This window comes from Gymnogyps californianus, chromosome 18 (assembly GCF_018139145.2).
Source record: "Gymnogyps californianus isolate 813 chromosome 18, ASM1813914v2, whole genome shotgun sequence".
Classification (NCBI taxonomy): Eukaryota; Metazoa; Chordata; class Aves; order Accipitriformes; family Cathartidae; genus Gymnogyps; species Gymnogyps californianus.
In genome coordinates this window covers 2,177,113-2,201,378 of record NC_059488.1, presented here as the reverse complement: position 1 = coordinate 2,201,378, position 24,266 = coordinate 2,177,113, and the positions used below count along the sequence as shown (strand labels likewise).

General features: G+C 56.6%; 1 protein-coding gene across 2 annotated transcripts in view; it reads right to left on the bottom strand.

The window, feature by feature from the left end:
* Positions 1-8,635: 8,635 nt before the first annotated feature.
* ARRDC1 (arrestin domain containing 1) overlaps positions 8,636-24,266 on the bottom strand; it is a 36,118-nt gene continuing 20,487 nt past the window's right edge. The window contains exons 3-8 of one of the 2 annotated variants that reach the window (XM_050908020.1): positions 12,352-12,402; positions 11,652-11,806; positions 10,966-11,148; positions 10,406-10,582; positions 9,811-10,222; positions 8,636-8,836 (exon numbers count right to left, since the gene is read on the bottom strand). In XM_050908020.1, coding sequence (XP_050763977.1) covers positions 8,772-8,836; positions 9,811-10,222; positions 10,406-10,582; positions 10,966-11,148; positions 11,652-11,806; positions 12,352-12,402 — 1,043 coding nt within the window. In that variant the 3' untranslated portion in view covers positions 8,636-8,771. The remainder of the gene's footprint in view (positions 8,837-9,810; positions 10,223-10,405; positions 10,583-10,965; positions 11,149-11,651; positions 11,807-12,351; positions 12,403-24,266) is intronic. The other variant, XM_050908022.1, reaches the window with a different exon arrangement.

The window sequence follows — 24,266 nt, the reverse complement described above, 5'->3', positions numbered from 1 at the left end:
CATTGGGGGAACCCCGGAATCTGTATGGCCCATACCACTGACTCACCGTGGAGGGGTGTTACTTATACAGAGTCCCGGGCCCCCCTACACACAATGGCAGCAGCTCCCACATTCTTCCCCTCAGAGGAGTTGGACTGAACCATGGGGCGGCGGGGGCACGGCCCCCCTCCCGGCCTCCGACAGAACCCGCCTGGCCCTGGGCGATACCACTCCACGCTCCCCCATCTTCCTTCCCCCCGCCCGGGTAGATGGACGCCGCCGCTCTCACTCACCTCGGCATCCACTGTGGCCATGGCCGGAGCCCCGGAGCGTAGCCCCGCCCCCTCGGCGGCTCCTCACGCCTTGGCTCCGCCCCTTTCCCCTCATTCTTCTCAATGGAGACGCTCCGCCGGCCAACGCGCATGCGTGCGGCAGCATGGCGGCCCCCGCGGGGCTCCTCTGGCCGTGCGGCGTCATGGCGGCGCCCGTCAGGAGGCTGCCGTACAGCCGGAGCCGGGCTGGGGGTGGGATGAGGATGGGGTGAGACGGGGACAGGGGGGGATGGGGACAGGGCCCCTCGCTCCCACGGACGGCCTCACCGACACCCCCCAAACCACGGACTCTTTCCTATTCGTACCAAGAGCCCCCCAGACGGCGGCTTTGGCCCCTCGCACCGTGGGTTTTATCCCACCGCCCACGGCAGCAGCTCGGCGCCCCGTCTGGTGCTGTGCCGGGGAAGAGCACCAGCCGTTCCTAATGGAGTAGACAATGAGTTTCCCAAACTTTCAGGAGTACCCCGCCATGACAGAGCCCAGCGGCAGCACTTGCCCAAAAACCTAAACAAAATCCACGCAGGAAGATCCCAGAGTCAGAGTCCCTCCATCCTCCTGCCAAAATTCACCCTTTGAAACCATCTCCTGGTGTAACTTCTCTCACTTTTGTGCTATTTTTATGCGTCCAAGCTATTAGGAGTCCATCTTAGCTAAAGACAGGGATGGATGTGCCAGGGAGGAGGGAGCAGCTTGCCCCAGTGCTGCCCCAGAGGGTCCCGGGGGGGGGGGGGGAGGGGGTGTCATTTCCAGCCGCTCCGCTCCCTTTCCCTTCCCACACTCGGAGCACCCACAATAGCTGCTTTCACCCTCCCAAATCCCACAGGGCCCCTCTTAATGCCCAGGCCCGTAAATCCATGATTGCAAAACAATTAGCTCTTTTACAGCTCTTCACTAAAGCAGAAGATACCGCAAGGGGGGGAAGATAAACACCTCCAAGGGCTCCTCGGCCCCACAACTGCTTCGGCTGCCACCCAGGGAAATCACACTAGTGCCCGGGGGGACGCAGGGCCGGGCAGAGGCCGCTGTGCCAGCTTCCCTGGGCAGGGGAGCTCGTGTTTCTTGGAGGGAAACGGGAGCCTTCGAGCGCCCTGACGTCAATTTACACATTTATTATCAGCTCTCCTGAAGAAAAACGCTCCCTCCCTCGGTCCACGGGCCGATATCCTGCAGCCCCGCACCGACACCTTGCTCCTCTCAGCGGGCAGACGGACGTGTGGTTCCATTTGCTTTGCAGCGAGGCTCTCGCCCTCCCGCGCTCCCAGTCAGGCAGGCAGCGGCCGTGAGGGGCCCTGGCCACCATCTGCTTCTGCAGACTTCCTCCAGAAATCCCAGCCTGCTGCCGGGGTTACGTCTGGGGTTACCACCGCTCCCGCCCCGACACCTTCGCGGGACGGGTGCTCCTCCTCGCCCGGCACAGCTTTGTTAGCACCCGCGGGGTGCGGGAGGCCGTCACTGCATCAAAAGAGGCATTTCTTGAAAGCAGGAGGATTTGGGATGGCGGAGCACAGGAGGGAGCAGTGGTGCCCACCGGTGCCCGCACAAACCTGGGTAACTTCGGATTCGGCCCAAGTTCTGACAACAAAGTGACCTCGGCGCTGCCAGACGCCCCGCTCCGGGCAGCCCAGCACGGCCCACGTGCGCCCGTAACTCCTCCATCGAGCCCTGGCCCTCGGCCACCTCACCGGGCTGACACCCCCGAGCCCCAGACTGGGGCCGATCCCCGCTGCCCACGGCTGCCACGGCCGCTCCTGCAGCGTCTCCCCCGCAGCAAACCGCGAGTGTCGGGGTGTGGAGGCTTCTCGGGGCGGGGGGGGGGGGGGGTGTGACAGACCCCAGAAGACCCCCAGTGCCTCAGGCGAGGCCCCAAAACACAGCAAGAGCCGAAAGCCGGCGGCCCCGCTCCCTCCGGGCCCCGGCGGGACACACAGCGGCCGGCCTTGCAGCCCGCCCGGCCCCGGGCACTGCCGCCCTCGGGAGGGGAAGGGGCCGCCGGCCCCCGCGGCCTCACCGAGCCGGAGCGGCCCCGCCCGGCCCCAGAGCGCGGCCCGAAGGCGGTGGCAGCGGCTGCTGCCCCCGCCCGGCCGCGCCGCGGTCAAAATAAGAGTCCCCGGGCCGGAGGCGGGACCCGCCGCCGCCGCCGGGGGAGACCCGGCCCCGCCCCGCCCCGCCCCGCCCCGCCCCGCCGGGCCTGCCCAGCCCAGCCCAGCCCAGCCCAGCCCAGCCCAGCCCTGCCCGCCCACCGCCTCGCCCCCAGCCCTGCTTCATCCCATCGAAGCAGCCCCTACCCCAATTTAGCAGCAGCTAATTAATTAACCCCCCCCAGAGAACCCCCCCATGCACCGGCAGCTCCGGCAGGGCCAAGGCAACATCCCTGCGGAGCCCCCACCATGGCCCCTCCGGTGCCTGCCGCTGTGGGGGGACCCAGAGGGGCCCCCTTGGGGTCCCATCGCTCCTGCCTCAGGCAGAGGAAGGAGCTGAGCCGGCTGAGGATGGCAGTGGCAGGGATGGGGGTCCTTCCCCCTTGGCTCCCCCTAGGACCAAGCCACCGTTCCCTGCACAAAGAAAAACCACCAGCACCTTGAAACAGCGCGTCAGGAAAGCCTCGGCTCCAGCGAGGGCCAGCATCACCCTGGAACATCACCACCATCCTGCACTGGGGATGCTCAACTTGACATGGGAGGGAGGGAATCGCCCGCCTTCATCCCTGCTCCTACAAACCACCACGCACCCAGGTCCCGGCACCCGCAGGGGCCCTCACACCTTCGGGACGGGGGCGAGAGGGAGGTTGGTAGGGCAGGACGGCCGATCAGGCTGGTGGGTCTGGTGGCACCTCTCCCCTTACATTTTCTGGGCCTCTGTCTTTCTCAGCCGGAGCTGGGGACACTGCAGCCACCGGGACAAACCTCCCTGGGCCATCAGGAAGGGAAAAGGCTCCTGCAAGCAGCAGAAATAACTGGGAACACACAGAGCCCTCGCAGCCTGCCACGGCTCTCGTCCCACCTCAAACCCTGCGGCTCCACTGGCTTAGCCTCACGTGCTAATTCACGCGAGCGGGGCGAGGACGAGATCCATTTTGCCACGAACTCCCCATTTTCCTGAGCCCCGAGGAGCCGCGGAGGCCGGGACAGGGGCTCAGCCCCAGGCAGGCAGCATGGAGCCAGCAAACAGCTTCGCCATGGCGGCTCCGGCTCCGGCCTCCAGCCAGGCTGACATCGCCCTCTCCCGCACCGAGCGGGGCGAGCAGGGACGGACCTCCATATCCTGGGATTCCTGCCAGCAGGAAGACAACAACCCAACCGCCCCAGTGCTTCCTCCGGCTGGGAGCCCGGGTCCTTCCAGCTGGACCTTTCTCCATCATGGGAGCAAGGCACCGTTTAGATCACCCCACCAGTGTCTGCCCACCCCAGCGGTTCCCCCACTAAGTTGGAGGAGACGTGGCTTTGCTTTAGCCCTGGCTATAAATCAGCTTTAGGTGTTTTCTTCAGGTCTTTTCAGCTTCAGGTGTAAACGCGGATGCCTCCTCTGAAAGCCAGGAGCCACTTCTCGCCCGCTGTGCCAGGCCCTCCCGGCAGGTCTCGGCGCACAGTCGGCGCTCATCACACATCTACCCCGAGCAAAAGCACCCGTGGTCTTAAAAAAAGGAGATCTTTATTTACATTTTTCAGTTCTTTACATTTGGTGGTTTAAAACCCAGGACAAAAATACTCCCCAGAAGCTGTGGTTAAACATGTAAAACTGCTAGTTTACATTTTAAAATCCAGTAATAAATTGCACAGAAGTCTTAGGTTGTACAGAGCCATCACAAATATTGTTGTATAAAACCCTAAAATCTGTAAAGAGAACCACAGGAATAAAGAATTACAGCCACGAGTATTGGTACAAGAAAGGGCACAAGTTTTGAGGGTTTTACCCCACCAGTCTCTCTTGGGGAGGAGGGATGGGACATTCCTGTTGCAGATAGTTGGAAATATTTTAAAAGACAGAATAAAAAACAAACGGACCCCAGAACACCCTTTATCTCCTCTCTTGTGTTGGCTCAACAGGAAAACTTCCTAGCAGAAAATATTTACTTTTACAAAACTACTGAAAGTTCAGTGGAAAGCTAAAAAAGAATCACCCTCCAACAAAAAGAAGAGCCTTGGCGTCCCCCGTCTCCCCGTTCCCCATCTCCTGCGGGCAGCGGGACAACAGGTGCCAAAGCGGAGTTTAGTAGGACACAAACCACACTGAAAAAGCCAAAAATATGGAGGCGGCACATGTGGAGAGCGGGACAAGAACAAAGCCATGAAGGACAAAAAAGAAGCAGCAGAAGAAAAAAAAAAAAGGGGCAGAAGATATTTTTGGTATTTTCCATTGAATGCTGACTTTGGAAACAATCGGCTCACAAGCTTCCCTCGCACCCCACCACTTCCCTCCCCATTTCAAACAAAACCAAAACACAACTGCTTAAAAAATTTGAGCCAAAATTTGAATGAATTCCTGTGCACTGAAGTTTTTTACCCAGAGCTGGGTTCGGAAAAACGGGCTTTTTTTCCTCTTTCTTCCGGAGTTCAGAAAGAGGAGGGAGGGATGACCCGGGGCTTATAGGAGCTCCCCAGGACTTAAAGAGGTTGAAGCCAGAGAGGCTGCAGAGAAGAGAGGCAGCAGCGAGGCACAGGACAGAGGGACTGTCCACTCGCCCTCTCCAGAGGGGACCATACTCACACCCAAACATTGGTGTTAGCCCCATCGTGCTCATCCAAAGTACTCGTATACCCCGAGGACCTCGCTGCCATAGCACCCTGAGGCCACAACTGCGGGTAGGTTTAAGAAGAGCTGGACCAACTCCTCCATCCTGCAGCTCTGGACCGATTCAAAGGGGTCCCTGAAACACGAACAAGGCTCTTTGCGTCAGGCTTCGATTCCCTGCCGCAGCGCGGGGGGACAGGCAAGGCTGGGCAGGAACGTTGAAAACCACAGCGCTTTGCCAGTTATTTCTGTCCGCTTGCACAACAGCAAGGCTGCTCGGAGACAAAGTTAGGGCGATACCCTGCTGCATCCTGGCCAGAGCTGCCTCGCAGGTCTGAGAGAGGCCTCTCTCTGCAGGAGCTGTGCGTGCCCAGCCCTAGCATCCAAAAGAACGAGGATCACCATGAGGTCTAGCTCCGACTCCTCCCTGCTCCCTCCACAGCAGCCAGCAGAGATGGACACTCCTCACCAGTGAAGAAGAGTGGGCCCCACTTGCTCCTTGCTTTGCAAAGGGGGCACCATGTACAGCAAGAGGTGCTGAAGGACCAGTCTGTAGCAAATACAGTTTGGGAGGGCAAGCTCAGGTGCACTGCAGAGACACAGGGCATAACACAGGAGCTGTGCGAGATACAGCCTCTCCTTTCCATGGTCTCCACCGTCAACGGTGCATTCCCAACTGTAAAGGTTAAACAAGGAGGACAGACACTGGCTGGGGGTCTAGAAGGGCATCCCAGTGGCTCTGGCCACAGTAACCAAACAGCGTTCAAGTCTTCCAGCCAAGAAACATGAGCTGGACACGTCACCAGCAGCTCAGCTTCAGGGATGGAGAACAAGGAACCGGGAACCCAGTCCCGGCCCAGGCTGCCTCTCTCAGACCCCGGCTGGGTCAGGGGCCTGTAAGCCCAACCCAGCACGTCCAGAAGCATTGACAGCTCATAGGAATTCTTCCAGAGGCGTGGAAGGGATTTGGGCTGAGGCCTGAAAGGAGGGATACGTACTGCCGACAGCAAGGAAGGCCCCAGGAGCTATGGGCTGAGCCAGGCAAAACAGGTCCAACTAGCTGGGAGGAAGAGCACTGGGGAAGAGACATACCATTACGAACAAAGAGGCACCTGCCTTTGACCCCCTGCGTATCAAGAATCCTTTTCATGGCAGGCACAGACCACCAGGCAAAGGAGAGAATCTTAAATAATGAAAGCTGGGCAGAAGCATAAGTTGAGCAGAGGGTGAAGAAGGATCCTCGTGTCTGAGACACAGATCACACCTCAGGCTACTTGCAATGACAACATTGAGGCAACACCTGCATGCCTCAGACATGGTATCACCAAACCGTGGGTGTGGGGAGGAGCCTTCTTCCATTTTTAATAAGTTTATTCCAAATGGCTCTTTAGGAGAGGGCATGGGCTGGTGGTCTCCAGCCCTTCCAGCCAGACCTTGGCTGTTCCATCTCCATCCTCTTGAAGGGAGCGTCCACTCTCCCCTTCCTCCCCACCAGCCCACCTCGCCAGGCAGACAGCAGAGAGCTCTGCCCAAGACCCGTGGGCCACTCGGACAAACCAGGGCTGCGGGACGCAGGGCCGGGGAAGCAGCAGTGCAGTGGCTGCTCTCTCCAGAGCCGAGCCCACATGGTGCCAAACTCCCTCCAACCCTCTGGAACTACAAGCCCAGCACCGCGGTCAGGCTGCACCGTGCTTGCTTTCCCCGAGCTGCCTTGGCAGACGTCACCATCCTTCCTGGTGAGAGCAAAAAACTTGCTTCATTTTGTAAGAAATCAGCAAGGTGCATTCCTGGATTTGGCATGAAACAGGCACATGGATAAGCATCAGAAATGGATGAAAAAGCACAGCATTTCTCTTAGAATAATTTATTAAATACAGCATTAAAATTTGTATTTCTGAATTCAATCATTAAAAACAAAACTTCATCTCATATATATATATATATATATTCAGGGACAAATGACAATCATTCTATCAACATTGGTGCATGTTGTGCCAGCACTGTGCAGAACGGCACCTTCTCTACACTATCCTTAAAGCAGTTCAACACTTAAAAAAAGAAAAAAAAAAAAAAATAAAAAGCATTTGCAAAGAAAGAGTGCAAAGCAGGGCTTGTCCCCAGCTGCCTGCCAGAGGTGGGCAGAGGCGGGCTAAAATGAGGAGGCAGAGGCTGTAGTGCTCCTAACAGGTTCGTCAGATATTGCCCGCCCAGTGTGAGGCAGCAAGGAGACCAATTCTCAGAGGTGCCAAAGGTCTGCAGTCCACAATTTCGGCCATGGCTGGATGCCAGTGGCTCTTAAGTATCTGGTTTGTGGTTTCCTCAGCTTGGGCAGTCAATACTAAAAAAGCTAAACAAGGGAGGGGGGAAAAAAAAAGCGCAAAAGAAAAATGTTGGTTTACATCCACCAGCTTCTTCCCCCGACCTGCCAGGTCCAGCGGAGGCTGCAAATGAGGCGTAGCAGTTTGTGTTCCCACTCACTCATTTTCGCATCCTGCTGTGGCTCGAGAGGCGGCTCAGGAGACAAGCGGTAAACCAGTACCGGCTCGCCGAGAGAACAGTCCCCAGGCCAAGCACCCTCAGTGCACCGGCTTGGCAGCGCTGACCGCTCCTGCGAGAGACGCCAGGCTGAGCCTCGAGAGAGGGTCGCCCCAGAAGGAAGGGCTTCCACGGGCAGGGTCCTTGGGCAGACTCAGAGGTAGCATCGGACAGACTTTTGTAACTTGATTGTCATGTAATTCTGGCCTGCCGAAGGCAGCGGCAGCTGGGATGGAGAGGGCACCCTGCAGGGGTGGGAGATGGGACACGGGGGATCTGGGTCCCCCCGCTTGCAGGCTGACTAGCGCTGTTCATCCTGGGCGCTGCGCTCCAGCAGCGAGCAAGGATGGACTGTCTCCTACAGGGCTTTTCAGAGAAAAGTCGCCCTTGCTGAAAAAGGCCAGAAGCTGGCTGGTGGGCACCCCACGGTAACACCGGGCTCTCCCTCCACAGCTCACCAGGGCCTCTGGGGTTATAAGCGAGTGTCCCAGCAAGCTCCCCGCTGCCAGAGCCTGCTCTCCTCTCACCGCATGCCGGCAGTGGTGCGGCCCACTGCGAGAGGACCAAAGGCTGCCAGTCACTCACCCCACAACACAGGTACAGCGAGGGCTTGTGCTTTTGGCTTTTTAGGAGTCCCTGACCTTCCAAACATGCTTAGTCCAAGAAACCTCCTGTTTCAGCTACCCCTAGGACCTACGAGGACAAGGAGGAAGGGCTGTCAAAACCATTTCTGGAGAGCACATGGCCCCTAAAAGAGAAGAGAAAGTCCACACAGCCCAGCCTTCACCTACAGTGGAGGCATGCCAAGTCAGGAGCATTTCAGATAAGGCATCGCAGGTGCTTTGATAGTAAAGCAGTTAGTGTTGACTACAGTACTTTAAACACAGGCTGCTGCAGAGGGCATCCCTGGGGCAAAACCAGTTCTCCAGCACTTGGTGCAGCAGCAGGAGCCGGTTCAGTTTCCCAGATCTCTCCTACACACACAGGCAGGCTGCTCTGGCTGCCCCTTTTTTTTTTCTCCCCCCCCCCCCCTCCCTAGAAAGAGACTTAAAAAGCCCAGGCCGGGATGTGCCATTTACCCCACCAAGCAGCCAGAGAGATAAAAAGACGCCTTGTGCTGTACCAGACTTTGCAGTAGGCAGGTGAACCGTGGCGCCTGGGGGTGGGCAGCACCAGCGGGACTCGAAGCAGGGGAGGCTAGTTGCCGTTGCTGATGCTGGAGTTGGCACTGCTGCAGCTCTGCTCATAGGATGGAGGCGCCTCTGCGGGGGAAAGAAAGAATAAGAGCGGTTACGGTGGGTGTTTGGGAGGTTCCCTTCACCCCAGTCGATGTAACTCGGTGCAGAGTAAAGCAAACTGCTAACATGTACGTGTGTCACGCACGCAGGCACTCTCTCTCCAGGACCCCACAACCTGCCCCGCTGAAATATATGGGGTTTGGGTGTGCACACGCAGACTTTGAGCCAGCCAGTCCCATCCCTGTCCTGATGCCTACGGGGGTTAAAAGCAGCACCTCAAAGCCCTGTTCTGTTCCTCCCCTTCTTTCACCAGCATTCTCGTGTACTCCAACACCTCCAGATCACAGGCGACCCGTGCTCCGTGTGCCCCAAGCCAGGGCTGACGTGACACATGGAGTATTTCATTACCCCAGTGCTAACAGAGGGTTTATTTGGGTAGGGCTGTGCTAACAGTCTGTCTGTGCTAACAGACACCGGTGGTCCCTGCTACCCCAGCCGCCTGGGACAAGCACAGCTCCAGGAATCCAGCACGCTGGGATTTCCCCAAGCTTTTCCACCCTGGACAGTCTCTCAGCTCCCGCCCCCGCAGCTTGTCTCTTCAGACCAGCTGCAGGCCCACTCCAAGTCAGACAGAAGATTTCAGTTACGCCATTTTCCTGGCTCTGCTCCCACCAGCCTCACCACAAGCCAAGAAGTTTTTCTATCAGTGGGAGGCTGAAAGCTCATTTAAGAACAGGGAGATCCTCTCACGATGAGCCCAGGGCCGGCACGGGCGTAGACGTGGGAACAGACAGCCGGCTTTTATAGCTGTTAAGAGGGGACTCCTCCATAGGCTAAAGCAGGCAGAGAGATCTCATGATCCCCTCTGACATCAGGCCCCGGCAGGCTGACATCCCTATATTCCCACCCAGTTCACAGCTAGCAAAGAGACTCTTGCGGTAGGAGACGTTTACTACCACGCTGCCAGCCCGTTTAGATCTCGGGAGCGTGCTGCTCACCGTATGGGTAGCCCCACGTGCTGTACTCCGGAGGCAAAATGAGAGAGCTGGCCGTGGGGACGGGCACCACGTTCCCCTCAGCGTAGTAAGGGACAGTGGCTCCTGTCGACAGGCAGAGCGTGGGATGGTTTGGGGAGCCCGTCTGCTCCGAGTCCACCCTTATCTCTTGGAAGCTCAGTCCTGGGGCGTAGCTAAATGGCTGCTGCTGGGAATGGCTTTTGGTGGGGATTGAGACATTGTCCATCGGGTGATAACCGCTGGCAGCCTCCTCTTCCTCCGGGGGGGCACTGGGTACCACTGCAGATGGTATGTGCTGGATGGACCGGGAGGGGCTCAGAGGCACCCTGTTCACAGCAATGTTACCAATATAAATGGGGAGAGTGACCGAAACCTCCGGTGACTTGAGGGAAACCTGGAAGAGAAGGAAAAACAGTGGCATCCCCTTCATTACACATTGCATTGGGAAGGTTCACCTGATGCGAGGGCCACCCGCACCACACAGCTACGGAGTTCAGCGATCAAGCTCAACCCAGAAGGGAGCACCGACGTTGCAGCACAGCCCACTGGAGCTCCCCAGGAGCACTGATGTACTCACTTGGATGTAGTAGTCAATATGTATGAGGCTACAGCCCTGCAGAATGGACTGGGGCAGTGCCGGAACGAGGATCTGCTCCCTCCATTCTGCATGTTTCCAGGCTTTCACTCCTGAGCCTTCCACCTCTGCGATGGTCCTCAGGTCATAAATCCAGCGCTTGGATTTATAAGCCACTTTCTGTACAGACAGAAGAAAATACAGCTAAGCAGGAACACTGCAGATGGTCTTCTGTCTCCCACAAATATAAGTCAGGACACAAAACCACCCAACTGCTTTGTCAAATAAGCACGAGCACAAACCTAACGTGCATATTACAGAGCAGAAATACCCATCATTATATGATAGACTGATTGGTATAAGCAAGACAAGTTCTATCACCTCTTTCCCTAGGAAGGTAGAGAGAAACAGAGTTAGCCAGAGGTTAGCCAGGACTCCTCGCTGCCACCTCCCAGCCACACACAGCAGAGATGCACACTGGTGAGAACTGCCCCAGTTTCACAGAGGCCTCAGGGGGGTGGAGTACGAGCACAAGCCAAAGAATCACCCTTTCGGATGCTTACCTGGAGCAGACTGGCTACCACGGCCCCGGTGTCCCGGCCCGATTTGTTCTCTATGTCCGTGCGGAGCTGGATTGCTTGCCCCACGACGTACCCTTTCAGATCCGAGGTGGCAGTCAAGATAATGTTGCCACTTTTCACAAGCTTGTAGTTGAACTTCTTGGTGATTGACATAGTGTTGGGCTGCTGCAGGACAGCAGAGAGACAGAGATGTTGGCTCAAGAGAGTCAGAGAGCCTCCAGGAAAACACTCAGAGATGCAAAACAAGCAAGAAGAAATTTCTGGTCTAAGAGGATGCAAAGAACCAGCAACACAGCACTGCCACAGACAACAGGTCTCACTTCTCCATCCCCCCAGTTTTGCTGTCCTATTAGTCGCTCTTCCCTCCAAAGCAAGTTCCCCAACCCCAGGTCTCTCCAAGCACCTGGTGCTATTGGCCAACACCTCTCTCTGTGTGCTGAAAATTCACCGAAATCTTTCAAAGCAACATGCGGAAGAGTCAAAAATCACTTGGAGCAGGGACTGATGGCAAGGCAGGACAGATCAGGAGTCCTTGTCCTGCTCTTGCACAGTCAGGGCATGCAGTCAGAGAGTTGTCCAACCACACAATTACTCCCCAGACAGCACGCAGGACAAGGACAAGTGCTGAAGCCTTGGCACTTCCCAGCCACGCTCCTCCTTGTTCTTACCTCGATGTCAGGGATGTCGTTCAAGTTGAGAGGGCAGAGAACATAGAAGATCTTGTTGCACTTGTAGTCCTTGGAGAAGCGAGGTGTGTCTATCACAGCTTTCACCTGATGGAGGACCTTGCCAAAAGGGCCTTCAAATGATGTAGGAGCAGAGGCTGGAGTCGAGAGAGAAAGAAAAGGATCATAAGGCTGAGTCAGGCCAAGCGTTTCTGAACTGGAAGTCCAGTCCCTTTAAACAGCTTTCCTCTTCACCCGAGGAATTCTTCAAGTACCTGAGAGACAGAGCACATGGGGATTCCCCCAAAAAAGACCTGGGGCTGAACACTTAGGTCACTTGGAGACCGTGCTGCCAGGTCCTTACAGAAGGGATCCTCTGCAACCACAGGTGGAAGAGCAGAGATCCTCTCCCCGAGCGCAGTGTGCAGGACGGCTGGCTAGCCACAGGCCAGGACCCCTGCGCACACCCAGAGAGCTCGCAGGGTCACGCTTGGAGAGGCATCAGCAACAGCTCAGGCCCAGCTTCGCACCAACGCAGCAGGTACCCGCTTGTCTAAGCTCCTCTGCTGTCTGTGGCTAACCTTACGCTCTCTCTAGCGTCTCTGGGCCAAGTGACCAGCCGAGTCCTGCTCAGCACACCTCGAGAGGCTGCAAAAGCCAAGGCTTACATGGAAGCTCCTTCAGCCATTTATCTGCATCGTACCTGGCAGCAGGAACTGGAAGGGGAAGTTGTGCTCTCCAGCTGTCAGGACCCCTGCGGGAAACAAGAGTAAAAGGTAAGTAAGTGGGATAGGCCATTGCCTTGGAATGGTGTGATCTTCTGGAGAGCATGACCTTCTGGAGAGAGAGGCCACCACCTGAGGAACACCACACAACTTGTTCAGCTGCCTACAGCCCACTGGACAACTCCAGATCCGATGAGCAGTGCTTGAGTCAACAGGCGCATCTGCTGCCACCCACCTCTCCTTGGGACAGGAGATGTCTCCATTCCCAATGACTGGTTCTACGTCAAGATACCCTGGAAGTAAGGTAGTTTGGGGCAGGGTTTAAGGGATCCCAGTGCCATAGCAAGTGGTTAGCCCCAGACTACTGACACAGGGCATGGAGAAGGGATGCTGTGTGTTTATCTTTCCTCAAGTAGGCTACAGCCAGTCAGGGGGAAGGTGAGAAAGCACAGGCACTGTCTGAGGGTGGTAAGGAGGTCTGGTGGGCATCAAGCCGCTATAGCCTTAGCCACACACCAAGCCCCACTCAGACTGCACAGTGTTTAGGAGCTGGAACCAGAGGTCCATCTCCCAGGCCTAAAGCCACCCCCGGTCCCAAGGAGGGACCTGCAATACCTCAGGTATTGATGCTTAGACAACAGGAGCCAAGGAAAAAATTTCAAGACTGGTTTTCTTCAACCATATCCCGCTCTGCAACAGCAGCCTTGAGGGTGCTGATCAGAGCCAAGACTCAGTGCACAGCTAAAACAACAGCTACAGACTCAGACTCCCCCATCCCATCCACCCTCCAAGGACTCCCATCCAGATTCTGGATTCCCTCCCAGGGCAGCATGACGGCTGAACTGGACCCACAGTGCAATCCAGTAACATCAGGCAGCTCCCAAAGTTGCCTTCAGTAAGAAAAGCACTAAGGTCTATCCATATTTGTTAAATAGGTGTAAACATGAGAGGTTTTGTTTTTAAAGTGGCAGCGCTAAGAGGAGACCTGGATACCTATTAAATCAAGCTGTGTTTATTCTGCTTTGTAGGATCATTGCTGGAGGTACCAAGACTCTAGATTTGGCTAGCTCTTTTGTTGATGCAAGACGGAGGAGACAGCTTGCCCTTTAGCAATACTGGCTCCGCAGAGCTGACAGTAAGAGAGTCCTGTTGTCAGGGGATTAAGTGGATTATGTGACAGGGGGAGGTGGGGAAAAGAGAAGGGTAAATCCCCCCCACTGACACTGCGATCCAGGTAGGAGGCAGAGGAGGTGGCGTGTGACTCAGTGCATCCTTCACGTTATGAAAAGCTGCACCTCTGCCCCTCCGCTCGCTCAGCCACCCCACGGGGACCCTAGGGCACCCCAGTTAGCATGCATCCCACCTGCAGTGCAAAGGCAAGCAGAATAAATACTATGACAAGCATCCCATCGTGTATCACTACAAAGGCAAGTCAGGAGAAAACGAAGAGATGTCTATTTATACACTTTGTCCTTACAGAGAGGAGCAAGATCTGCTCATTCCCATCACCCCACCCAGAACACCTCCCCGGCAATTTCCCTCCCCGTCCCCCCAAATAAAACCGAATTATGTAGGCTAAAATGCAACGCCCGGTCTTGTCACCAGGTGGAGGCACAAAGCCAGTCACTGCCTTCGCTGCCAGGCCTGATGCCTTGCAGAGCTGGGACAGGCACAGAGGCGTGGGGCAGCTTCTCCTATTCCCTTCTTGGGAAGCCTCACTCGGTTAAAGGAAGCGGTTTGAGATGTAGCAGGTGCCTTTGCTTGCTGGTTACGGGGTAAAGCCTGGCTAATATGAATGACTCGAGTAACCCAGTCCTTGTTTGCCGCTTCAAGGGTTTCTGCCTTTTATTGGGCGCCATTCAACGTTCATCTTATACCCGTTATCCTTACTTTTGGAAAGTGAATTGATAGACTGGAATACATCAACTCTCCTGTGCAGCTTCTGCATTGCAGTAAGGGGACTTGCTCCATCTGAAAGGGAGAGGGAGCAAGTCCTGTTACTGTAATGCAGAAGGAAGGGAGATGGGAGTCCCAGAGGGTAGTAGCCACTGAGTCTCCACCAAGACCTGGAGACTTTCCAGCTGCCTGACCTGCAGAGCCCCAGATGAACACGCAGGCAGTGATTTCAAGTCTCCTGCTAGGAGCATGAAACTTCACAGCCTTTCCAGGACCCTTAAGAAGAGCTCACAGACTCCACAAAGTGAAAGCCCCTCTTCTACGTTACAGGCGGCATGATCCAACAAGTCATTTCGGTCAAGCTCCTGCCCAGCTCACATGCACCAACAGAAAGCCGGGCTGGAAGTGAACCTGTGAGCACTTCATGTTCACAGTTTTGAACCCCCTGCAGAAAACCAGGGGTCCCAAAAGTTGCTCCCAATGGCAGCACCAAGCAAGGCAATATGCTCTCCCAGCAACATGCATGGCCAGCATCACTCGCAGAAGATGTGGTTCGGCTGTCGGAGCCACCGCGTGACTCGGTCGCATTGATGCAGTTTCCACATGGGTAGCCCAGCCTCCGAGCAAGTCACCAGATGAGAACTGCCCACAGGTCAGCGTAGACCACCCCGATAGCTCAGACCAAGCCCAAGCACCCAGAGACCTGTTGGCTCACAGCATACCCAGACTTGCTGTGACCCCACCTGGGGCAGGGAGCAGCTTGCATATCCCTCCTGCAGTTCCTGCCTGCAACAAGGGCTGGAAAAAGCCGTTCCTGCTCTTCACAGCCAGTGATGAGTTCCAAGACCAGCTACCCCAGACTGAAGTTGTGCCCCGTCACAGCTCAGGCAGACCAAGGGCATCGCAGCAGTGCTTGGCTCGCGGCCACAAGAGCCCAGACCTCAGCCCTGCACCGAGGAGGGAAAGAGCCAGGGAAATGCAGTGAGCTCTATTCTCCACTCCATTAAGCAGAGACACGCTGCAGGCAATTAGCAGTAGCTCTTGTTTTCAGACCTGCTCCTTCCAGCCCACACTCTCCTTCCCCCAAAGAGAGAGAAGCATCTTTATGCAAGCCCTGAGATCCTCCACGTACAGGGAATTTTCCAGCAGGCTGGACCACGCCACCGCATGCGGCTTCATTTGCTAGCACAGCTAACGAACAGCCGGCTGCTCGCAGAGCCCCAACTTCCAGCTGAACGCCTGCACTTCTTGCCCTTATTGCAAGCACGGAAGCTGTTTGGGCAGGTCGCTGGTGGAGGGGCTACGATGGGCGGCAGCACCCTCAGCCCTGTGTCTGGCTGGGGACCCCCAATCCCAGCTGTAGGCACCCTCGGCAGCCCAGAGCGGGCATTTCAAGAAGCCCGCTGGTGCAGAAAGCAGAAGTGGTGATGGAGTTCAGTGCCAGAGCTATGTCAGAGACAAGGGTTAATAAAAATAAGATGAAGAAAAGCAGATGATCCTGACCAAGACGGGAGACTCCCGTGAAAGCACGGGCATGATCCAGAGCGCCTGGTGGAGTGACAAGGCAGCAGAGACCGCAGGCAAGTTTGGGTCCTGCCTGCCTCCTGCTGCGAGCAGGAGGAGAGGCAGATATTTAGCAGTAACCACATGAAGTTGCTCGCTGGGCTCCTGCTTGCCTCTCCTGACAGAAGCTCCTCTGGCACGGACACAGTGGTGGCTCCATGTCCAACTTGCCTGGGATTACAAAGCCATTTTGGTCTTTTGCCACATGTCTGGTGCCTTTGGCAGGTGGAAAGTTGGCGAGTCCCGAGCCGAGTTCCCCTTTAGACTGGGAATGGAGGTGGCAACTACTTTTAAACTCTCCAGTTGGCAACTCTGCTCCTAAAGGCTGAGCTTCCATTTCCAAATGCTGACTAGTCTTGCTACAATGGGGAAAATCTGCAACTTCCCTTGTCTCAGCCACCCCGTGAGCATGGGCAGCGCACAGTCTGACCTTGCGCCAACACTCAGGTATCTCTCGCATGGAAAACAGCAGCAAAAGCCACCTCGGCTCCCTGCAAGCGACACTTGCAGTGCTCGCCCATCCCGCACAGCCACCGTGACAGCAGGACAGGGCAACACATGCCCCACTAGCCGTGCACGTGCCTTGGATAGATCCCCAGATCACGGGAGGGAAGACACAGCATCACGCACAGCATGCGGAACTGTTTCGCCTGCCCAGCCACATCTGCTGTGCAACTCCAGCATCCAAGCAGCAAGGGGGACACAAAGCCCATGGGAAGCCACTCATTGCCCCTGTCCCTCCAGCCCCGAGAGCTTCAAGTAAAGATCCAGGACATCTAATGTGCTAACTTCACTTGCACGTTGACTTTGCAACAGAGGCAGTTGTTGGCAGCAGGCAGAGGTAAGATGGTTTCCTCTGACGGCCACCCCGACATGCAGGTACTGGGGAGGAGCAGCCCTTTCTGAAAGCTCCCTTCTGAGCTGCTCCTGAACCAGAAGCTTTGCCAAACCAAGCTGCAGACTGTGCACAGGCGAGAGCAGGTCAGCAGGAGTTCAGCATCACTCGAGGGGGTCTCTGACAGCCCCACACAGCAGGCTGCAATGCTCCTGAGCAGCTTGCAAACACACTGTGAGGGGAAAGGGCTGTGCAAGCCACCGCAGCCGCGTGGAGTCGTTACCTCCCCATTCCCAGAAGCCTGAACAAAGGCCACAGTGTGCTCGGCCGCAAAAAAGCTTTTCCTGAAGTTTACGTGCAGCTAAAAATACCTTGAGAGAGTCATTAGGCAGCAGAGGCAGCTGGATTAGCAGGGTTCTGCTGTGGGGCCATACTTGCAGCAGCCTTTCCTCCCGATAGGAGCAGAGCCAGCAGAGATCGGCCACCCCCGCACAGCCTTTGGAAACATCCTCCCTAGAAATTCCTGGAGGGAAAGGAGCTGCTGCCCCAGACAGCCTGGAAAAAAACAAACCCAGACAGCAGGAGCAGCAACAACACACTAACAAGTGCGGAAAAGCCATCTTACAGTGCAAAGCAGATAGAGTGACCTTGGAGATTTCCCTGAATCCAGTGGAAATTCATCTGGAAGCAAATGGACTCTCCCGTTCACAGCTCAGCCACTCCCCTCCACTCCACACTGGGACGGGGAGTTGTTCACTTGTACCAGTGGATGTGGAGGAGGCCTGGGAGGACTCATCATGTGCAGAAAGGAAACGCTTTGATCCAGAGGGCTGATGCCGAGTCCTCTGCCGGGTCCCTGGGAGGTAACCTGGTGACACAGCCAGGCCCAGGTGGGGCTCCCCTGCACGATCAGAGCCTGCAAAGCATCGCCAGCAACGGGGAACGCAGCCCCGAGCCCAGCCCTGCATGACACATCAGACCTCGGTGTTGCAGCACTGTCCCACAGCACTCGGGGCATCTGTGGTCACGCTGATGTACAGTGGAGGGACAGAAATTAATGGGTTTTCCCCAGGGCTGTATGGGGTTTCCATGCAAAGCTCCAGCTGACCATGCCCCTGAGCCCACCCAGCCGCTGGATGCACCGTTCTCTCCCCGCAGACAGCTCTGCTTTAACCCACGAAGGTTTCCCCACGCTCACTGCAAACCAGCATGCCGCTGCACAACCGCATGGGAAAACATGACACCGTCGTAACCGTGTGTGGGTGAAATGACCACACGTCTGTATTTACGCTGTTAAACAAATGATCCCAGTCGAGCTTACTCCACCACAGCTCAGGTGCTGAAAGGGTTTGGACTCTTTTCTGAGCAGCTTCCCTGGCCGGTGCTGCCAGGCCCCTGCCCAGACAGGGCCAGCAGCCAGAGGAAGTCACCAGCCCTTCAAAGCCACCATCCCTCCGAAAGCGAGGGGAAGCTGCCTGCCCACACCCTGCCCTGCCAGCAGCCAGCCAAGGGCTGGGAAAGGTCCTCTGGCAGCCTCTGCCCCACCAGGAGAGCAGGGCACGGCTGGGGTTCAGGAGGAACCAACCACACACGAACAAGGACACTGAGCCCTACCTGCTGCGTCCCGCCTGGGCTTCCCAGGGCTGTTCTGCAGCTTTCTCGGTTAGTGGCCTGTGCAAACAGGCCAGTCTTACAGTACCGGTGGGGCCAGATCTGCCTGGGCTGCACGCTCAAACCGGTGCCACTGCAGGGACATCTGCCAAACGTCTCCTCCCAGGGTGGCTCCCCCAGCCCCAGCGTCTCCATGCCTGGGGAGCTGGAAGCCACAGGCGGTCACAGCCGTCTCTCCACAAGGCTGACCGCCACCACGGCAAAGCCAGGACCTCCAGGTTGGTGCCAGTGGGGGAAGGCGTTGGAGAAAAGCCAGAAAAGGGTTGGGAGATGCCTTGGTCACTGATGCACAAACACAACAGACCCAGCCGAGCCTTATTACTCATCCCTGTGAAATCTCACGCTCTGGTGCGTTGGGAGAGACAGCCCAGATGTCTGAGTACACAGCAGGCTGCAGGGCCAGGCGACCGCAGTGCGTGGTACAACACACACCTCTGCCTTGCCAGGCTTCATCCACGGCTAGACTAGGGCAAAAAAGATGAATATTCTGTGTATCGCTCCCTCCATCCCCCAAAGAGAAGGATGCTATTTGCTTCATAGCCACAACTAGGAGCCTGGAAGGTGTCCATGCACCCCAGGCACAGGAGCTGGGGACCAGCCGAAACAGGGCTCGTGCCCCAACCTCCGGCTCTCCCGGCCGGTACCTGCCAAGCAGAGGGCAGTGGCTCTGCTCCCTCCTGCTGCACACACGGATGCTAGAGCGGGAACAAGCTGCGCCTTTGGAGTACACATATTTTTTGGTTCTTCTATTAGAGGAACAGCAGGCCGGGCCATATGGCAATTTCTCTCTGGCTACTTAACGAGCGATGCATTAACTGTGCTGGCCAAATCGTGTAGTACGGAAAGGTACCTGGTGCCTGCTGGCCCCCCTGCCATCGCTTGTAGCGATATAGTCTTCCTGCTGCCTAAAATCAGCCCTCCCTCTTCCCTGGGGAAGGCGACCTCCTCCAAAGGTGCTGAGTTAGACTGATACCAGTGCTGCTGATGCACAGCTCAGGTACTCTCCTCTTGCGGCTCTCCAGGCAGAGAGCAGGAAAGCAGCAGGTTTGTGTTTTGCACTTTCAGGTTGAGAAACAGGCAGCCCTGCCTCTGCGCTGTGCTACAGGATACTGATTCCCCAGCTACTGAAAGAACCATCACTCCCGCTGCAGTCCTGACAGCCAGCACCCTGCTCGCCCCTGCCTTCCTCTGTCTCTCCTCGTCCACCTCTGCAGCCCACAAAATTGAATATTAGACGTAAGCAAGGTCAGAGGTCTTCTAGCTCGCAGGAGGCTGCGTCAGAGACATTACATGGGAAGCATTAATTTTGTCAGTGCCAGGGCACTTCAGGCAATGCTGGGCCACTGCAGCTTTAGCATGAGGACTCCGACTTGGTCTCTGGTGGATTAAGCTAATACACGGGATTACAAACTGCAACAAATGAGGGTAAACGCACACATTTGCTCGTGCCATCCCTGCAGCAGACACAGGTGCCTCAGAGGGAGCAGCCAACAGCCAGAAGAGCAACCTGCCAGCACGCATAGCCAGACCTGCCGGGGAAAGACTTGCCATTTAGCTCAGCTTAGTTTTGCTCGAACAAGAGCTCTCCTGCTACCGAGCAGCACTTCAGCCAAGCAGAGCTGCCATACGGCAGCGAGGGAGCACCGTCCCCAGCAGGCTTCAAGCTCCCATTCAAAGCAGCAACTCGCTCACGCTGGATTTGCATGCACTCAAAACACACAGCAGGAACAACCTCCAGCGCTCCAATACAGTTAATGCTGCCGAGATAAACCTTTCTGTAACACGGGAGGTACAGAGAGAGGAAGAAAACACACCAGAAAGCCCAGCACTGAGGCTAGGGCTCCACCGCTCACAAATCTCTGTGTCAGCAGTTTTCAGTGACATTTTCAATGAATTAGCAGGATCTGGCGGTATGGCAATGCTGCAAAAATCCTCCGAGGATTAACAGTGATCTATTGAGGCAAGAAATTGGGAAGTGCTGAGGAAGCTGCTGTGACCCAAGGCAATTGCAGCTCCTTCCACGTGGTTTTCCTGGGCTGAACCTGCAGTAACTGCTCCTGAACCCGGCAGCACAGTGTGGCCAGGAGCTGGCACCAGCACATCCTTAATAGCTCACCACTGCCCACGGGCATCCTCCTGCTCTCACCTGGCCAGGGGCTGTCCAGGAGCATCACCCGCTGCTTCGCTACCTCCTGCTCACACAGCGATTCCTGAGGACAGAACAGGAGACCGAAGTGTCTCAATGCCTGCTTAGTCAGGTCACTAAGCTTTTTAAATTCAGCTGGAAGACAGGATCGTCACCCTGTGCCAACTGTTGGCCATGAAGGTGTTGTGCCAGGCCGGCAGAGAACCACTCCAGGGAAGAGGTGATGCACAGCTGCCCCTTTTTAGCTCTTTGTGCAAGAAATCCGCCAGCAGAGGAAGCGCATGGAGCAGCCAGGAATTCCCTGCAGCACCTTCTAACTAACTAACAAGCTGCCAAAAGTAAGGTCAGCTGGAAATTACAGCCAGCTCCCTGCATGGGTTCAACTCAGGTACAAGTAGGATTTAAAGGGAATGAAAAAACCAAAAGTCTACCTTTGCATGCACAACCCATCCACAGGGCAAGAGCTGTGTATGCAGTCGGAGATACAGGGTGTCCAAAGAAGACAGCCCCGTGGGGGTACAGGCACATGAGGGACCTGCTCCTCTCCGGCTGAGTAAGGCCAGAGCTGCAGCACGGGAGGGGGAGAGGAGCGGGAGGCCTCCGCAGAGCTGAATTACTCCATTATATCGGATCAAGAGAAGCATCTCTCTGTTTGAGAGCGGCGGGTACAAGTGGTGCTATTTTGTACTCACTGCAACTGGTGTACTTGATCTCCTGCACTGCTGACACCTAGAGAAACCCAACAACCCCCCCACTTGCAAGGTTCCTCCCACCCCTATTGCATTTCTTTGCAAAAAGAGGACCCAAGAAAAAACAGCAGCAGGGAGCAAGTGTCCAAGTCAAACCCAGGCCAAGTCGGAAAAGCAAATCCTGCCTTGGCCTCCCCTCCGGGAGGCAAATAATAAGCCTCCCCCGAGAGCCACCCGTGGGCTGAGCGACCTCCCCAGTGCTGCACTGTGTCTTCCAGCAAACAGAGCAGTGAGGCAGCGAGAGGCTCCAGACCAGCTCGTATGCTCAGCACTTTCCAGCGGCTTTTACGTAAAGAGCCCGAGTTCATCAAACCGCTGGCCTGTGTGTTATTGCCAAGGCTACAGCATAGGCCCTGCACAATCCCCAGCTCCTCCAGCAGCTCACGGGTGCCCGCTGCCTCCAGCTTGCTGCTCAGCCCCAGCCAGTCCCAGCGAGAGGCTTTCCCGGAGCACGGACGCTGCACTGCTCAAGCAGGGACAAGCACCACGCCAGCACAGACACAAGCAGGGTCCTCTGCAGCACAAACACCAGTCACCAACCTGCGGATGCTGCGATAGCAAGGCTGAGCCTTCCGCACCCTGGATGCTGCTCCGACGGGGGGCGAGAAGGGAAATTAAGGATGAGGCCAGTGCCTTAAATAAGTGCCTTATGTTGCAAAGCAGGCATCTGGGTTATTTCAGGGCCTGCCTCCTTTCTCATACAACGTACACCCTTGGAAAAAAAAAAACCAGCGCGTAATACAAGTAACAGCTGATGCTACAGAGGACAAGCTGCCCCCTCACTTATTTCAATGCAAAGGTGTGTGGGTGGAGAAGTGAGGAGCAGCTCTTAGATGCTTAAAGGGCAATCCAAGCCTCGATAGTTTTGCAAACCTCCTCTCCTTCCCCCCACCGTGTCCTCAAAGAGCACAGCTCGCTGTTTTTTAAAGTTACTGCTCAGGATGTGGGAAGGGAGAGAGCGAGGCAGGTTGTTTTTCAGGCTGAGCCTACCTCCCTGCACTGTCCCCCCAGGTGCCAGCACTGCTGCCACCCCGCTGGAGCACGAGCCGCTCGCCAGGGACGGGCAAGATGAAGACGCGTTGGCTGCGTGGCCTTGGGGACACCTGGGATCCTCCCTCAACCCGAGCCGACGCTATCAGGCTGGATGAGCCCTCTGCAAGAGCGCTGGGGATGGTGCCAGCGGGGAGCCTGGCATCACCCTCTCCCCCAGCCCTGCCCCAGGGCACAGCCTGGCTGCTGCCCCCCGCCCCGTACAGCAGGGACACGCTGCTCCCCCTTGCTTTGTTTTTTTTTTTTTAATGCACAGGTTCAAAAAGGAGAGGTAACAGCATTGCTGTAAGGGGAGGGGAACGCAGGAACACAAGAGTCCTCCGAGGCAGAAGCAAATTCCTCCCCATCCTCCATTCATCTTCCATTTGTGCTGCTAGGAGGTGACATCCCCGTTGTGGATAAGATGCTCTGGCAGCACCTCAGAAAGGCAGCCCCTCTGCCGAACCACGGGGCCTCCCACGGTCCCTGCTCTCCCTCCTGCTGTTTGCTTTTCATGGCGTGAGAAGGAAGGATGGGCACAGCCAGCCCTCACCTGAAGGAACAGGCACGTACTCACCGCGGGGGGGTTCCGCATGTTTTTACACACGTGGCAGAACCATCACATACGCCACCGCAGTATTTGCCCGCAGCCACAGTAACCTTTGCTCGTGGTGCTCGCTGCTTTTCACCTGCGGCTGTCTGACGCTGGCCAGGGAAGGAGTCACACGCCGGCGGTGCAGGCTGGCTGCCGGGCTGGCTCCATGCTCCTTTGGCGGTCATTGCTCAGGAACGCTTCCAACTCCCTTAACTCACCCGCACCCTGGGCTCCTGCCATCACCCATCGGAGAGCATGGCCCAGCACCGCATGCCCCAAGAGCGCAAGACTGCCTCAGTTTCCCCTCCCAGCTGGGTGTCAGACCTGCAGGGAGGCACCCCAGGGAGCACCCATGAGCACTGGGTGCGGGTCCCCAGAGGCAGCTGCACCTCAAATGGCTTTTCTGCCAGACACCGGAGCAGCCAGTCCCTGCCAAACGCTCTTGGCTAGAGTTGCAGGGAAAGGGACAGCTCTGCTTTGAGCAGAGCAGGCACCAAGGGACAGTCCGTCCGCCTGAAACTCCTTCATGCTCTGTTCAGGAAAGGCCAAGGCAGCTGAGAGCTATTCCTGGGGAGCCTAAAAATGCTGTGGCTGAGTCAGCTCCGAGGCCCTGCCCTGTTGCTCGTGTCCACGAGGCCATTGCACGACTCCCCTAGCAAACCCCAGCCACTGCCTTGCTGCAGGGCTGTGCCATGCCAGGATGCCGCGCTGCCAGCGGCCCCATCAAAGGGTGCCCCCTTTGACAGACAGGCAGGCAGGCAGAGACAGGCACGCGCGGAGGCAGAGTCATGGAGAAGCAGCCTGGCTTCCCCGCTGCTCTGCCGGCCTGGACATGCATCAATGTCATGGCGAGGGCTGCGATGGCAGACAGTTATCTCACTTCCCTGCGCTGCAGGCTGGAGCGGTGCCAGCCCCCAGGGCTTTTGTTTCCGTATGTGCACAGGCCAGCACGGCAATTGCAAGGGACAGTTTCAAAGCTGTCTCTGGTGGAGGACTCGGGTCCAAAGGCAGCATCGACACTGCTCTCTCCCAACTATGTCCCATCGCTCACTCCCCTGCGTCCTCGGGGCATGGGAAGAAGGGCATGGGACAAACATGGCAAGTCCAGGACAGTAACTCATGAGCTTGTTCCAGTCGCACAAAGAGCAAACGCCCCATGAGTGCTGCCCTTGGCTGCGATCCCACGCACAGGGACTGCCCGTCCTCTCTGTATCTGCTTCCCTGCAGCTGGAGCCAGAGCCTGAGAGCTCCCAGTGGTTGTGTCCACTTTGACACAAAAAGCAGAAGAGCACAGGTCAGCGATTGTAAGTACCTGGCATGCTGCTCCAGATGGATTGCTGGTAGCGGGGACCAGGCTTTCTCCCGTAATTGCGCTGTAGCTTTGCAAGACAGGACAGTAAGAACACTAC